At 43.3% G+C, this 16,059-nt stretch overlaps 2 protein-coding genes across 2 annotated transcripts in view; one reads left to right on the forward strand and one right to left on the reverse strand.

Moving 5' to 3' along the window:
- LOC126335184 (protein 5NUC-like) overlaps positions 1 to 16,059 on the forward strand; it is a 346,258-nt gene that overhangs the window by 20,108 nt on the left and 310,091 nt on the right. The gene's annotated exons all lie outside the window — the stretch shown is intronic.
- Positions 5,886 to 16,059, reverse strand: part of LOC126335183 (apyrase-like) — a 68,091-nt gene continuing 57,917 nt past the window's right edge. The window contains exon 9 of the mRNA XM_049998177.1: positions 5,886 to 6,218. Coding sequence (XP_049854134.1) covers positions 6,127 to 6,218 — 92 coding nt within the window. The 3' untranslated portion in view covers positions 5,886 to 6,126. The remainder of the gene's footprint in view (positions 6,219 to 16,059) is intronic.

Here is a 16,059-nt window from a genome sequence, read left to right on the forward strand (position 1 = left end):
GAAACGAACTCTGCAACAAATGTTCGGCGTGAATTTCTCACCGAATATGCTAAGGAACCTCCAAGGAGGCCTACAGTTTACACTTGGCACAAGAACTTTGTTGAGACGAGTTGTTCACTGCGACATGATAAATCACCAGGTCGCGCACGTGCTGATGATGATTCTATACAATAGATGTCTCTGGATATGCTTGAAAACCTTTCCACATATTGATGAAGATGAGCGAGATGTGATGCTTTACTTCCAGCAAGACGTTTTGTCAGCTCATTTCCCCATGGAAGTTCGAGGTTTCCTCGATAATCACTTCCCAGATCGGTCGATTGGCCGTGAAGGGTGAATCGCATGGCCACCTCGCTCTTCAGACTTAACACCACTGGATTTCGTTTTCTGGGGTTTCATTAAAGACTGTGTGTAAGTTCCTCCCCTACCAAACAATTTAGCATACCTGAAAAATCGAATCTATGCTGCTATTCTACAAGTTACGCCAGATTTTCTGCAACGAGTGTGGGAAGAAATTGATACCGGGGGGATGTTTGCCGCATCACAGATGGTGGTCACATTAAACCAAAATGACACTTGACACTTTTATGTGAAACTAGATTTGTTTGCTACAAAATGGCACAAGTACCAAAAAATGGTTCAAATGGCTCTGAGCACTATGGGACTTAACTTCTGAGGTCATCAGTCCCCTACAACTTGAAACTACTTGAACCCAACTAACCTAAGGACGTCACACTCATCCATGCCCGAGGCAGGATTCGAACCTGCCACCGTAGCGGTCACGCGGTTCCAGACTGTAGCGCCTAGAACCGCTCTGCTACACGGGCCGGCTGCCAAGTAACTATTCTGCAAGTTATCTCAATAAATTTTTATATCCTTCCAAAGTTGTAAAGTCCTTTTCGATTCATCCTGTAGTTCTAGGTCAAACTTTACGTGGATCCAAACAGCCTAGTTGCTCGTGGACTAACAGGTCGAGCAACGAAATTGTACGGCATGGATTCTGGAACAGGGAGGACTTCTTCAGCCTGTTGGACTATAAGAAGCTGCCGTCGGATGGTAAGTGTTGGCGCAGAGGCTGGTCCACACCCATCATTGTACTGTAGGCTCTTGTGACTAGCCTGATAACTACGTAGCTCGTAACATCAGTCACCTTGAGGAGTGAATCTTGCTGAGCTGTACACGGCGTAGCCGAAATCTGGGTGCGATGACACAAGAAACCTATCAAACTGGAGCAGATACGACCTGTCTCCCGTCCACGAGTGGTGGTTAAGATTTGAAAATGTATTCCGTGTCCTCGGAGACATTGCCTTCGGGTCCCTTAGATGTCGTAACCAAGGCAGCTACGAATCAAATACGAGAGCCAGAAATATCACCAAAGCTTTGTAACGTTGCATGGTGACTCCCTTGAGCATCTCATGTAAATTAAAAAAATATGACGAGGAAGGTTAAATGCCTTGTGTGGATGTTTTATAGGGTGCTGGTGATTTTTGCTACGTTCTGTGTTGCAGATGAGACTGAAAAGAAAGTAAAGAACGCCTGGAGCTGACGCATCTGTATACATACTTTCTATGTCTAAATGCGACCCTGAGGGGTGTGGCGGGAGTTACGTTTTGTACCGTTATCATATTTTGCAAAATAATATAAAACGTAAGGCTAAGTATATTTTTTCTTGACGTTATATTAAGCAAGGCAACGGCCTTGCCGCAGTGGATATACGAGTTCCCGTGAGATCACCGAAGTTCAGCGCTGTCGGGCGTGGTTGGCACTTGGATGGGTGACCATTCGGTCCGCCATGCGCTGTTGCCATTTTTCGGAGTGCACTCAGCCTCTTGATGCCAATTGAGGAGCTACTCGGCCGAATAGTAGCGGCTTCGGTCAAGAATACCATCATAACGACCGGGAGAGCGATATGCTGACCCCACACCCCTCCTATCCGCATTCTCCATTGAGGATGACACGGCGGTCGGATGGTCCCGGTAGGCCATTCGTGGCCTGAAGACGGAGTGCTGCTTATATTAAGTATCCCCGTTCCCACTCCCATACATTCCTTAGTAGCATGTACAGAAAAAAATCTTATAATTCACTGTGTCATCTGTTATTTTTTTAAATCTTGTCACGCTCCTTACAGGAGTCATAAGAAAAGGCTGGATATAAAATGCCACTTCTTCAATGCTGAAGACATTTTACTAGTCAAGGCTGTGACAATTTGCAATCCCTTTCATCGCGTATGCTTACTGTCGTCTGTTACCTGGTATGAATTCCACATACGTGAATAGTGGGGCCACACCAATAATCTATTTTCTAGATGAACTGCAGGTTCGTAGTGCCTCACCAATGAACCGAGGTATGCCGCTTGTTTTACCTACAGCTTTGCCTACTTAACGGTTCTGCGGATTTAATAACACGATCTGTCCAGTTCAGATTCATATAATTCTTAGTGAAATATTACTACACTTTTACATCTCGTGAAACGCACTAGAGAGTCATTTGCCAGTCTTCGCGTCATGCCAGTCTTCTGTCACTGCTTGGCTGGGTATGGTTAATATCTAATGACACTTCCTCACAGATAACCGCGTCATTTGTCAAAACCGTGATGCTGTAATTGATAATACATGATAAATCAATATATGCCAAGAACAGTAACGGATCACACATGATTCTGGTTTTGTATTTTCGTATAGCTCTCCGTACAGAGTATGTGCAGCATTCTAACAAGCAGCTGTCAGTCTACTCCAAAAGCTATCTTGAGCCTCTTTACAAACTCTCTTGCATTAACTGTGGCTGCTAAACTGAATGTTAAGATTACAACGTCTGTGTCAGCCTAAGCTTTTATTTTATTTCATTTTTCATTCACTACACGTTTTGGCCGTTACACTGTCATCAGCTTTCAACTGCTTGCAGTTGAAATCAGCTGTACAAACTATCTTCATAAGAATTCTTATGTATTAAAACACTCCGTAACTTCTAGATCCGCTCGCATGATGCTGCGAGAAATCGAACGTGCTGTCCACTAAGAATAGTTATACTATAAGAGGTCTTCCATTTGACAATGAGTAACCTTCAAAAAGCTTAGTGAAGTGAGTAAAAACATTGTAACCAACGCAGGTAATGCAATATTTACAGCCTTTCGAAAGTATATTATTTAGCAAGAATCGGTGCAATACTTGTCGAAAGGTGTCGGGAAACTGAAGAATGCCAAACCGACCTGCTTAGTATCTTTCATGTCTTATAGAATATCATGAGTGAAGGTGGAAGTTGAGTTTCGTATCATCAGTGTTTTCAAAATCCAGTCAGGTGCCATGGAGTTCTTTTTCTTCCCTGTAGACTATTATGCCTGGATTCAGAACATCTTCTGGAACTCAGCTGCAAACAGAGGTGAAAGATATAGGAAAGCGGCTCCCAGCACAAATTTTGCTGCCGTTTCTTGCAGATTTGTGCGACCAGTACTCTTTTTTTAATCGCTACTGACAGCTTTCTGTTTGAGTGAATTGTAACATTGAAAACCAAAGGGGTTGTCGAGATTAACTGCTCTTTATGACAGATAGTCATCAACAGTTCCACGAGTCATCACTCCATGTCACCCTTCAGAGGGATTTAGAATTTTGTACCTTAATGTTCAGACAACGATCAGGAACTGTATTTACACGCTTACCTATTCTCTTGTTGCCGGTAGAATTCTGGCAAGAAATTTTTTGTCCATCGTCAGGAAACAAAGCAACTGTTGTTGTAGGGGTTTCCAGTCCGAAGACTGGTTTGATGCATCTCTCCATTCTACTCTATCCTGTGCGAGCGTCTTCGTCTCCAAATAACTACAGTAGCTACATCCTTCTGAATCTGCTTACTGTTTTCATCTCTTGGTCTTCCTCTACGATTTCTACGCCTCACACTTCCCTCCAATACTAATTTCTTTGACGTCTCAGAATGTGTCCTATCAACCGATCCCTTCTTTTGGTCATTGTGCCACAAATTTCTTGCGTCCCCAGTTCTGTTAAGTACTTCCTCATTAGTTACGTGTTCAACTTATCAAATCTTCAGCGTTCTTCTGTAGCACCACATTTCTAAAGCTTCTATTCTCTTTTTATCTAACCTGTTTATCATCCATGTTTCACTTCTTGTACATGACTTCACGCCGGACAAAAACCTTCAGAAAAAGATTTCCTAAGACTTAAATCTATAATCGATCTTAACAGATTTTTCTTCTTCAAAAACGCTTTTCTTGCCATTGCCAGTCTACATTTTACGTCCTCTCTACTTCGGCCATCATCAGTTATTTTGCTAATTAGCAAAACTCATCTTTAAGTGTCGCGTTTCCTAATCTGAGTCCCTTTGCATCATCTGATTTAATTCGACTACATTCCCCCCTTATGCTTGTTTTGCTTTTGTGGATGTTTACGTTATATCCTCCTTTCAAGACACTGTCCATTCCCTTCTGTTGTTCTTCCAAGTCCTTTTCTGTCTCTGACAGAAGTACTAAGTCGTCAACAAACCTCAGAGCTTTTATTTATTCTCCCTGCACTGTAATTCCTGCCCCAGATTTTTGTATGGTTTCCTTTACTGCTTGCTCAACGTACAAATTCAACAACAGCGGTGATGTAAGCTCAACTCACTCCCTCCGCGACCATTGCTTCCCTTTCATGCCCCTCGACTATTGTAACTGCCGTCTGGTTTCTGTAAAAATTGTAAATAAGCTTTCGCTCCCTCTATTTTACCCCTGTTACCTTCAGAGTATTGCAGTTAACATTGTCAAAAGCTTTCACTTAGTCTACAAACGCTAAAAATGTAGGTTTGCCTTTCCTTAACCTGTCCTCTAAGGTAAGTCGTAGGGACAGTATTGCCTCGCGTGTTCCTACATTTCTCCAGAATCCCAACTGATCTTCCCCGACATCTGCTTCCACCAGTTTTTCCATTCTTCTATAACGAATTCGTTAGTATTTTGCAGCCACGACTTATTAAACTAACAGTTCGGTAATTTTCACACCTGTCAGCAACTGCGTTCTTTGGAATTGGAATTACTACATTCCTCATGGAATTTGAGGGTATTCCGTGTGTCTCGTACACCCTGCACAGCAGATGGACGAGTTTCACCAATGCTGGCTCTCCCAAGGCTATTAGTAGTTCTGACGGAATATCGTTTACTCCGGGAGCCTTGTTTTGACGTAGATCTTTCAGAAGCGACTACATTGTGATAAAAAAATAAACAGTTATTCAGCACTGTTGGCTGGAAGACATCGAGTGGTAGATTCAGCCGGCTAATCGGGAAATGTTTCTCCTCCTTCCGCGCAAAATGGTCCCTTTCCATGCGGTGTATGAGACTTGTGTCTTATGTGTACGTGCTGAGTGTAGGTGACTGGGTATGATGTGTGCATTTGTGTTGTGCGATGGTAAGCACATAGCCTTGTCGAGTAGCACCAAAGAGACCGCTGGGTTTAACATCCCTATTCAATGGACGTACCACCGTCAACAGTGTCACAGACCCCCCACTTCGAACCTGCGGAGAGCTCTGGAATTTAATGCAGGACCCTGGCCCAAAATCTGGTGCTCGAATACATAACGCTACCGCTTATCCTTTCTTTGCAGGCCGCATGATGGCGATGGAAATTCCTTGCACCGCCAGAAATCGAAATGGCTACCTCCGCGTCGAGCACCAGCACACTGGTGCAGGATAGTGATTTCTCTAGGGAGGCGCGTCACGCTGGAATGCAGTGTCGCCACTGCGCTGTCGGTCACAGATTGTTTTCTTTCTTTCACCAAGAGAACCCTGGCTGTGAGGCCAGCCGGATTTCCTTGTGTGTTTCCGTAGGTCTAGAGGAAAACCAAACGCAACCCCAAAATATATTTCTCATATCAACAAAATTACAAACCATAAAGTGTATCACACTTACGACTGCGATCCATCGAACCTTTTACCTGCGTAACCAGAATTACAATTATCGTTCATGAAACAAACGATATAAAATAAATATCTGTTATCATTGCGTAGGTACTTAGGAAGTAAAGTGAAGCATTAAACAAAGTCTCTCGGTTGTCATTTGTTCTTGCGCATCATGGCACTAGCAGTCGCCTTCACTAGCACGAATCCGGCAACAGGTCCCGTGTGGTCTGTTGACCGCAACCTCGTGTGTGATGTCAGTAGAGGACCACGGTGCGCCCATCAATCCCATGCGTGATGGGGTTGTTCTTCTTCATGTAGTCGATGAACACGTCCGTGTCAAGGCGACCTGCAACAGAAATTCACGTCTCATTGCTCAGTGCGGTGGTAAGGAGCGCATTGTGATGTTATTCGCCTTTTTACGATTTACCCCCATAACATCATGTTAAAGTAATTCAGTAAATCGAAATGTTTAATAGGAAGGTGTCTTTGTGACCTAGAACGCTGAGGAATATTGCATGTGAATAATAAAAGGAAAGTAACTATCTACAAGTGGAACGGGGGAGGTATTCCCAACAAAATTTGGAGTCCGTTCACGTATTTCAAGACAGTATACGCGCTATTGTTAAATGTAACTTTCTAATGCCCGCAGCGATTGGTCTCGAGTTTATACTCGATGCGAATTTGCACATTGTGTAGATAAACAGTGAGAGAGTTGAATCTCTTGTTTTATCGGTTGCAGTTTTGGCTATTTCCACTTATTTACAGCCAATTAAAAGCTCAAAATGTTCAATATTTATCAAAAATGCCTTCTGAGATCCGTGTGAGAAGCTACTTTGTTCTAACAAGGCAAACTGGGTGCTCCAAGAGGTTAATGATCCGAAACATCGCAGCCGTCTCTGTACAGCGTGGAAACAAGACGACGGGGTGTTCACGATGGATTGGCCTGCAATTTCTCCGGATGCAAATCCGATCGCAAATGTTTGGTCGTATATTAAGGTGAAGCTTAAAGGAAAATGAAGATGTACTTTGAAACAGCTGTCATATAAAATCAGGACGATATGGAGACAGTTACCAAGAGAATAAGCAAAATATCTCGTGAAAAGCATGCCAAAAAGGTGCCAAGCTATAATCCATAATGGCGGCGATTGGATTAACTATTAGGTGATTGTGAAATTGGTAATAACATGTATTTTTAAGTAAACATAAATTTATAACGGTGTCTTTTATTTCATACAGATAACAGTGTACACTTTCTTGTGGAAATGACTGTACTGTAATCTCCCCACAAAACACCTAGTGTAACTTCCCAACAAAATAAAATCATATGAAAATATTCTCATTTAGAGTAACCTCAAAACACAAAAATTCCTAAACCTCTCAACAGTAAAAAAGTATAATTATGTCATTCACTTTCAGTATAACCTACCAACAGGAAAATTGCGTAACGTATCAATAATAAAATGTGACTAATCTCTCAATAAAAAAATTGCGACTCACTTATAGCCTTTCAATAATTGACAGTCAATTTAACCTGGTAAATTTTGGACGTCAGCAATGCTGCGCCATGGCCCTGATACATCATTCCGAATAAACTGAAAAATCTTACCTTAATTAGATCGCCGGATAACGCGTATATATCTGCTCCTATAGGAAATTTTCCTGGCGCAGCTAAGTGCAATGCTGGCCGATAGATTTGTCTTATATAAAAGGAAAGAAATGAGTTTTCTTTTCAATAATCGGGATGGCCAAGAATTGGAGAATTTAGTGAATTCTTTAAATTGAGATAAATGTCAAAAGTTACTTTTCATGAGAAAGATTATTATTAACAGATTTTTTAAAACATTTACATGGGACTTGATGTAACAATACTACATATGCGCGAGGCTGCTTTTACCTTATCCTACAACGCTCAGGCTCCGCCATCGCTGCACACGACCGGCCCAGCTAACACGATACACCAGACACGACAGCTCGCTAGCAACAACTTACTCCTACTGCTACACAAGTTCCTACTGCAGTCAATACTGCTCTTTGGTCTCAGATTCTCTTCTAGCTTACATATCGCAGGCAGCGCGTGAGCAATACATCGAAATTACATCTGCTCGAGTGCGCTAGCAACAAATTCTTTAATTATGGACCTCTTACAGTACCTCTTGTGCACTGGAATCGTAAATTATTAACACCGAAAAAATCCGGATTTTATAGCTGCCAATATAAGAACTGTCTCACTTTACTGAACTAACACAGAGCGAGCATACATTATTTCCCTAACTACACAAGTTTATTACTGAGGAGGGACTGATGGCCTCAGATGTTAAGTACCATACTGCTCAGAGCCATTACTGAGGAACTGTGCTAGATACAGCTATGCGGTTTGTTGCTAGTGGCAGTTTACCTCGTAAATTTTCTTATGGATACTTTTCAGATGTGCTCCGTTTATTGCCAGTAGGATGCCTAGGCGATACTGAATTTCTCTCCATGTCTTTGCCAACAACGTTTGTTCCATATTCTTGTCGTAAGACTAAAAATCTTATCCTAATCGTAACCCCACAAAAAGTCAAGAACTGTTATCTCTGCTGAATGTGCTAGCTATAAATTTTGGATCATCTCTACCGACCCATCTGTCCAGAAAGGTTTCATCCAACAACCGCCGCTGTGTCGGTGCAGCATCATGTTGAAACACTATCCATGGTTGAAATTCTTGTAACGTAGGAGCAACGTCAGTTGTAGAAGTGTATAGAGATAAAAATCCAGTAAGTTAAGCTACCATTTGCTACAGCCCGCACCTGCTTGGCACAGTTCTTTTGAAATAAACTTTCCAGTCAGGGAAAACTTGCTACTCACCCTGTATTTTGATTACAATAAACAGTAACATTCAAATTTTTCGTAATTTTATCGGCGTTCCTGAGTAACAGACTAGAATGTTACAATATAATATGGGATTCTGTCTGCCTATACAGTCCATTCTATAAAGATAGGTAATGTTTTATTCGCTGCGGCTTAAAAGGAGCAACAGATCTAGATTATAAATAAATTACTCAGACAGTGTATAACTCTAACAAAGGAAGTCGGCTCCTGAAAGAACATTTCGGAACCACATATACTTTTTTCCCCTTCTCCAGGAAGAACAATACAGTTAATACGACGAGCGTTCAACAAGAAATGCAACACTTTTTTTCTCGGCCTATTTCGGGTGAAAAAATGCAGAATTTATTGTGATACATCGAGGAATACCCCACTTCATCCCCTATAGTTTCATCAAGTTCCGATAGGTGGCGGCGCTTACGTAGCCTTCAAAATGGCGTCTGTAACGGAGGCGCGTTCCAAGCAGAGAGCTGTCACTGAGTTTCTTTTGGCAGGAAACCAACGCATTGCAGATATTCTCAGGCACTTGCAGAATGTCTACAGAGATCTGTCAGTGAACAAAAGCACAATGAGGCACTTGCGTCTGCCGCTATCAAAACAAGGTCGCACAAACCTATCCGATCTCCCGCGTGCCAGCCTGCCGCACACAGCAGCGACTCCTGCAATGCTGGAACGTGCTGACACTCTTTTTCAAGGTGATAGACAGATCACAGTCAGACACATCGGTACTCAATTCAACATCTCTGTAGGTAGTGCTGATACGCTCGTCCACCAAGTGGAGTACTCGAAGGTTCGCGGTTCGTCGCCGCTTAACACAAGATTATGGAAAAGGAAATGAGCGTCTGGTTTCATTGGCGGGGAGGCCCCTGGTGCGGCAGGTCCGGCCGCCTTGGTGCAGGTCTTACTACACTCGACGCCACATTGGGTGACCTGCGCACCGGATGGGGATGAAATGATGATGAAGACAGCACAACACGCAGTCCCTGAGCGGAGAAAATCCCCGACCGAGCCGGGAATCGAACTCGGACCCGTAGGACGGCAATCCGTCATGCTGACCACTCAGCTATCGGGGCGGACAACACAAGAATATAGAGAGCAACGGAGGACCATCTATGCGGATGTAAAAGTTTTCTGTCGAACATCGTCGCAGGCGATGAAACATGGGTTCATCACTCCGAACCGGAAACAAAGCGGGAATCCATGGAGTGGCGCCACACCGTTTCTCCTCCGAAGAGAAGTTCAACCGGCGACAGTCTTCTAGGGTTCTGAGGGGGTTATTGTGTTTTCCGTCTTCCCTCACGGTACAATGATCAACTCTGAAGTGTATTGTGTAAGTAGGCTGTTTAGGTTTTTCTATTGGCAACGCCACATTGCGCTCTATATGGAAACCACTGTCTGTGCTGTGTGCAGTCTGTGGCTAGTTTGCATTGTTTTCCTGCCATTGTAGTGTTGGACAGTTGGCTGTTAACAGCGCGTAGCGTTGCGCAGTTGGAGGTGAGCCGCCAGCAGTGGTGGTGGATGTGAGGAGAGAGATGGCGGAGTTTTGAAATTTGTGAGACTGGATGTCATGAACTGCTATATACTTTATGACTTTTGAACACTATTGAGGTAAATACATTGTTTGTTCTCTATCAAAATCTTTCATTTGCTAACTATGCCTATCAGTAGTTAGTACCTTCAGTAGTTTGAATCTTTTATTTAGCTGGCAGTAGTGGTGCTCGCTGTATTGCAGAAGTTCGCGTAATGAAGATTTTTGCTGAGGTAAGTGATTTGTACAAGGTATAGGTTAATGTTAGACGGGGCCATTCTTTTGTAGGGATTTTGAAAGTCAGATTGCGTTGCGCTAAAAATATTGTGTGTCAGTTTAGTGTTGATCAGAATAAGTAAAGAGAGTAATGTCTAAGTACGTTCAGTTTTGCTCAGATGTCTGAAAAGCAAATAATGTAAGAGGTTTATCAGTCCAGTAATTCAGTAATTTTTCTAAGGGGACGTTTCATATGTCGACCCTTAGCCGAGGATACCTCACTGGAATCTTCTGATTTTTTCTTGTAGTTTTTGTAATTAGTGTAGCTTTTGTTTTTTGCTAGCACGTAATTGTAGAGAGAATCTCCTTTGTAGTTGCAGTCTTTCATTGTTGTACAGTAAAACAGTTGTGGCATGCATGTAGATTTGCTCTTCAAATTGTGCTTTTCTGTGTTATCGTGTGAAATACTGTGACAATAATGGCGTGAGAAAAACGCAACACTAGGTTCCAAAGTAAACTGAGAAATGACAGTGAAGACGAAAGCAGTGTGTTAGCGCCACCGTATAATGAATTAACTAATGTTCAAAGTAGTAAATTGGTAATTGTGCATGGGGAAATGGAGCGGGCTGCAAAGAATGGTGTAGGCAGTGAAACAGTTAGTGAACAGGGAAGCATTATCGATCAATCGGTCGGCAACAGCTTGCCTCAGGAATCCGAAATGACAGGACACAATCTTGCAAATACTGTAGATTCAGGTTTTGCGTCCTCGCTGTTTTCTCAAATAAGTCAAGACACGTTTCCTGCTTTTCAAAATGCGAATATTGCCGGTTCAAATGCATTGCTGAATAGCACTGGTGTCTTCTAGGGTTCTGTGGGGGTTATTGTGTTTTCTGTCTTCCCTCACGGTACAGTGATCAACTCTGAAGTGTATTGTACCACTCTCAGGAAATTGAGGAAAAACACTTCAGCGTGTTCGTCACCACAAAAATATAAACGAACTTCTCCCTCTCCACGACAATGCAAGGCCCCACACTAGTTTGCGTATCCGAGAGGAGCTCACAAAACTTCATTGGACTGTAAATCCTCATCCACTCTGCACCCCAGATCTGGCACTTTCCACCGTCCACCTGTTTGTCCCAACGAAGGATGCACTCAGCGGGAAGCAGTACGTGGATGATGGAGAGGTTACTGATGCAGCAATACGTTGGCTCCCACGTCGACGAGTAGATCGGTACTACACAGACATACAGGACTTCCCAAGGTGGCGTAAGGCGAGGATGATGTTGAAAAACAGAGTTTTGTAGTCAAAAGAGTGCGGAATAATGTGGTGTGTTGGAATGCTGAGTAAAATCGACATGCATTGAGAAAAAAAAGTGTTGCATTACTTACTGAACGCCCCTCGTTTGTGTCCAGTACTTCACACACTCTGAGTTCAGGAACAGTTGCACTCTTTTACTTCTGGAGTACTAAACTGCATTGTTTTGGCCTCATAATCATATAAATACCTCAAACACATAACACGTCAGCCTCAGTTGCAAATAGAAGCCAATCTTTACCTAAGTTCCAGCCAAAAAAATTTGCCCTTCTTCAGAAGCCATTGACACTAAACGCAATAGCTTCTGAAGAAGGCCAAATTATTTTGGCTGAAACCTAAGTAAAGATTGGTGTCTATTTGCAACTGAGGCTGACGTGTTATATCACGTTTACTGACGGCGCTGCACGATGTTAAAAATTCTTATATAAATACCTCACTTAGATGCGTTATGATAGTATTTTAAGTGATGATTGGAAACGCACTGTACTCGCATTCATGACAACGACGATTCAGATCCTCGTTCGGGCATCCTGATTTACATATTTCGTAATTTCTCTAAATCGCTTCAGTAAAATACCGGGATGGTTCCTTTGAAGGGGCACGGTCGATTTCCTTTCCTATCCTTCCCAAATCCGCTGGGACGGATGACCTCGCTGTTTCGTCCCTTCCTCTTAGGCAGCCAGCCAACCAAGGTTGGAAACGTGTGACTCAGCTCCTGGTACTAGCCTCCTGGAGTGTGCTTCTGTAACGACGGTACAAACTTTCTGGGATCAGCAACGACAAAGTATATATGAAACCGAGGTAGGTAATCCAAACAGCCCGAGTCAAATTTATACAATAGCTCAGCTCTTGTCTCTCTGAAATTTTACTTCAGCAGCTCTGAATCAGCCCGTATCTGTCGCCTACTTCGTTCGAGCTGCTTCGCAGTTGCCTTACGAAGCTAGCTGGAAATTTCTGCTTATTATTGGAAATTTTGAGTCGCCATCTGGGAACCGAACACAGGATATCCTGTGCTGAAAGAAATGAAGAAAAACTGGGACACACCATCTCCTCGTCGACGAGGTCATTGGAAGCGAGGACACAAACACGGAATTGAAGATGTCGCAGAGGGAAATTGGCAGTGTCTTTTTCAAAGGCATCAGCGCAGCATTTGCTTCAAGCTATTTACGGAGACCGCTGGATATCTAAATCGGCCTCCTTATCGCTGAATATCGTGAAACGCTGAAATTCATGTTCTGCAATGTACAGGGTGGATAAAATAGAATTAACGCTGAAAATACTTTGTGCACCAGTTTGCATAGATGCCGATGATGCAAGTTGTATTGCCTATCTTAAGATGCGTGAAATATTTTCGGGGCCAGTTTTACGAAGACTATTCAGAAAGTAAGGTCCGATCGATTGCGAAATGGGAACCACAGTGAAAATCCGATGAAACTTTCCACAAACGTGTTGTCCATCGATCGCACCACGTCGTTCTTTTCAGTTCTGAGCACGCAGCGAGCACACAAAGGTACGTAGAACAATAGCGTCTCCAGCCAAGTACGAGGGCCTGTGAGAGATTTCACCTGATTTCTTGCAGCCCAAACAACGTAACGGTCATGCACTTTCTCCTTCATGACGATTTTTGGCCGCACACTGTAGGGGCAATGAGGATGCTCCTGCAGCGTTTTCGATGGGAAATGTTTGATCCTCGCCATACAGCTCGAACTTGGCTCCCTCTGATTTTCTTCTCTGCTTATATGAACCGCTGTCTATAAAGATCATATTTTGGCATAGACAACAAGCTGCAGATCAGCGTAAAGAATTGGCAGAAAGTACAGACGGCAGCCTTCTATGAAAACAGTATTAAAAAGTTGGTACAACGCTACGACAAATGTAGAAAAGTAGCTGGAAGGTGCAGGAAATTGTTGCAAATAAAACATTTTAGATTGTCACTGTGATTTCCATTTCGTGACTGATCCGACCTTGCTTTCCGAATAGCTCTCGTATTTTGCTTACCCTCTGTGCATAAGAGCGCTTTACGTTCAGGAGCCGGCCGCGGTGGTCTAGCGGTTCTAGGCGCGCAGTCAGGAACCGCGCGACTGCTACGGTCGCAGGTTCGAATCCTGCCTCGGGCATGGATGTGTGTGATGTCCTTAGGTTAGTTAGGTTTAAGTAGTTCTAAGTTCTAGGGCACTAATGACCTCAGAAGTTGAGTCCCATAGTGCTCAGAGCCGTTTGAGCCGTCCGTTCAGGGGTGAATTTGATTTTGTGCACGTGCCAGGGAACGAGGACCCATGAATTGCAGGATTCCTGTCTACGTCACACTAGCTAATCCCTCACAGTTCAGTACAGCGTATAGTACTGACAAACTAGAATGTGCACTAGGGTGCAAATGTGTCTTCAACTGACGCAGCGAAAGAGTACCGGTGTTCGAAGAATGTTAAAAGTAACGATTATCAAAATTGACATTGCCGAGCCGACCTGCTTTCTCATATATTTGAAAAATTAAAAAGCGTTTGCCAGAGCAGACGACTCCAAAGTAATGCCAAGGCCAAATTTTAAATATGCATAACATTTTGCTGTTCCATCCATCGGCGTGCCCACAGTCTTCTCAATTTTCTCTGCTCATCTTCGACGATCGCTACCACACCTAATGGGGCCTATTTTACGTGCGTCCATTTTCATAAGCAAACTTTAGTAGTTTTCGTGCGAGACACAGCCGACAGCTGCCGCTAGATAGCTTTGCGGTCGCAAACCACGTTGAAGAACAAGTTCCGTGTGCTGTAACAGTTAGTTTCTGAGCGGGTACCAACCACGTTTGGCGTGCTTCACGATGGGAAACACATCCCGTGCGAGGGCGGCCTGTTTGTCACAAGCGGCTTGTGTCACAAGTGTGGCACGATCCTAACATCCTGCCCTAAGTATCTGGTGGTAATGAGACCCATTCACTGCGAAACGTTGCGACGGACTGTTTGCAGGAAACATCCCCTCCACAGTCTCGATCCATCCAGGTATGTGTGTGTAACAACCATAAATATCTATGCAGGGAACATTCCGATGCCCACAACTATAATTCTGTCCGCAACACGTCCATCTCAAATCACGTGATTTTGGGATGGCGTATTTTTAGTCCGTACAGCGCTTAGCGTTTCTGAGTGTTATTACTTCGCTACTACAGATAGATTACCTTTACAGGTAGAGTATATACGAGTTTTACAGGTCTCTTAACAATTTGTTACCAGCAACTGAAGTTAGTTTAAAGATGTGAGGAACAATGGGACTGTGCTTTTTCGCCACAGTATCATAGCTCGGATTTCACCGTATTTAAGGTTTTCTGGTTACGGGATAAGAAGTGATAACCAACAGTATTATTTTACGTTTTCTGTTCCACTTGTTCATAATGTCGAATCTCTGTTCGTGACAGCCAATAATATTTTGTTAGGTTCTCTATTGCCCTGTTTCATATTGCCGAATCTGTTCTAATTAATTACGTTACAATGACACTGTATAAGAAACTATCTCATGCAGACATACCCAGATACGCACAAGGGTTTGAGAAACTGCGCAAATTGGAGGAAATCAATGAGACTGCCATGTATAAATTTTATCTGCATATGAACACAGCACCAATGTTTCACAATTCTTGTAACAAATTCTAGACGTTGTAGAGAGGACTTAGTAGTTCACGTTTTTGAACCCATGTCCGGAAATGTCAACCGGCGATGCCACAGAGCGCGAAAGTTATAGTCAGCAGTGCCTGCAAACGTTAAAGGATGATGGGAACGAATAAATGTATAGATTTGAGGTAAGAGCCCCTGTACTGCAAACGAACGAGTCGAAACTTATAAGCGAAACCATTTTGATACATCTGACGATGGTTCAAAATGGTTCAAATGGCTCTGAGCACTATGGGACTTAACTTCTGAGGTCAGCAGTCACCTAGAACTTAGAACAACTTAAACCTAACTTACCTAAGGGCATCACACACATCGTCCGAGGCAGGATTCGAACCTGCGACCGTAGTGGTCGCGCAGCTCCAGACTGTAGCGCCTAGGACCGCTCGGCCACTACGGCCGGCTCTGACGGTGGAATACATTTGCTGGGATTGTTGTTCCTAAGATTATTGGGTAACCAACTTTCAGAGGTGGTAGTATGGACCAAAACAAGAGAAAAATGTCTAGTAAACATGGGCTCTATAACGCATACCTTAGGAGCTTTGAACACTTTTTCATCTTAGCTGCTGTGAAACAGACCTCCTCTATTGAGAATTCTACTGTCAGA

Source organism: Schistocerca gregaria, chromosome 2 (assembly GCF_023897955.1).
Source record: "Schistocerca gregaria isolate iqSchGreg1 chromosome 2, iqSchGreg1.2, whole genome shotgun sequence".
Lineage (NCBI taxonomy): Eukaryota > Metazoa > Arthropoda > Insecta > Orthoptera > Acrididae > Schistocerca > Schistocerca gregaria.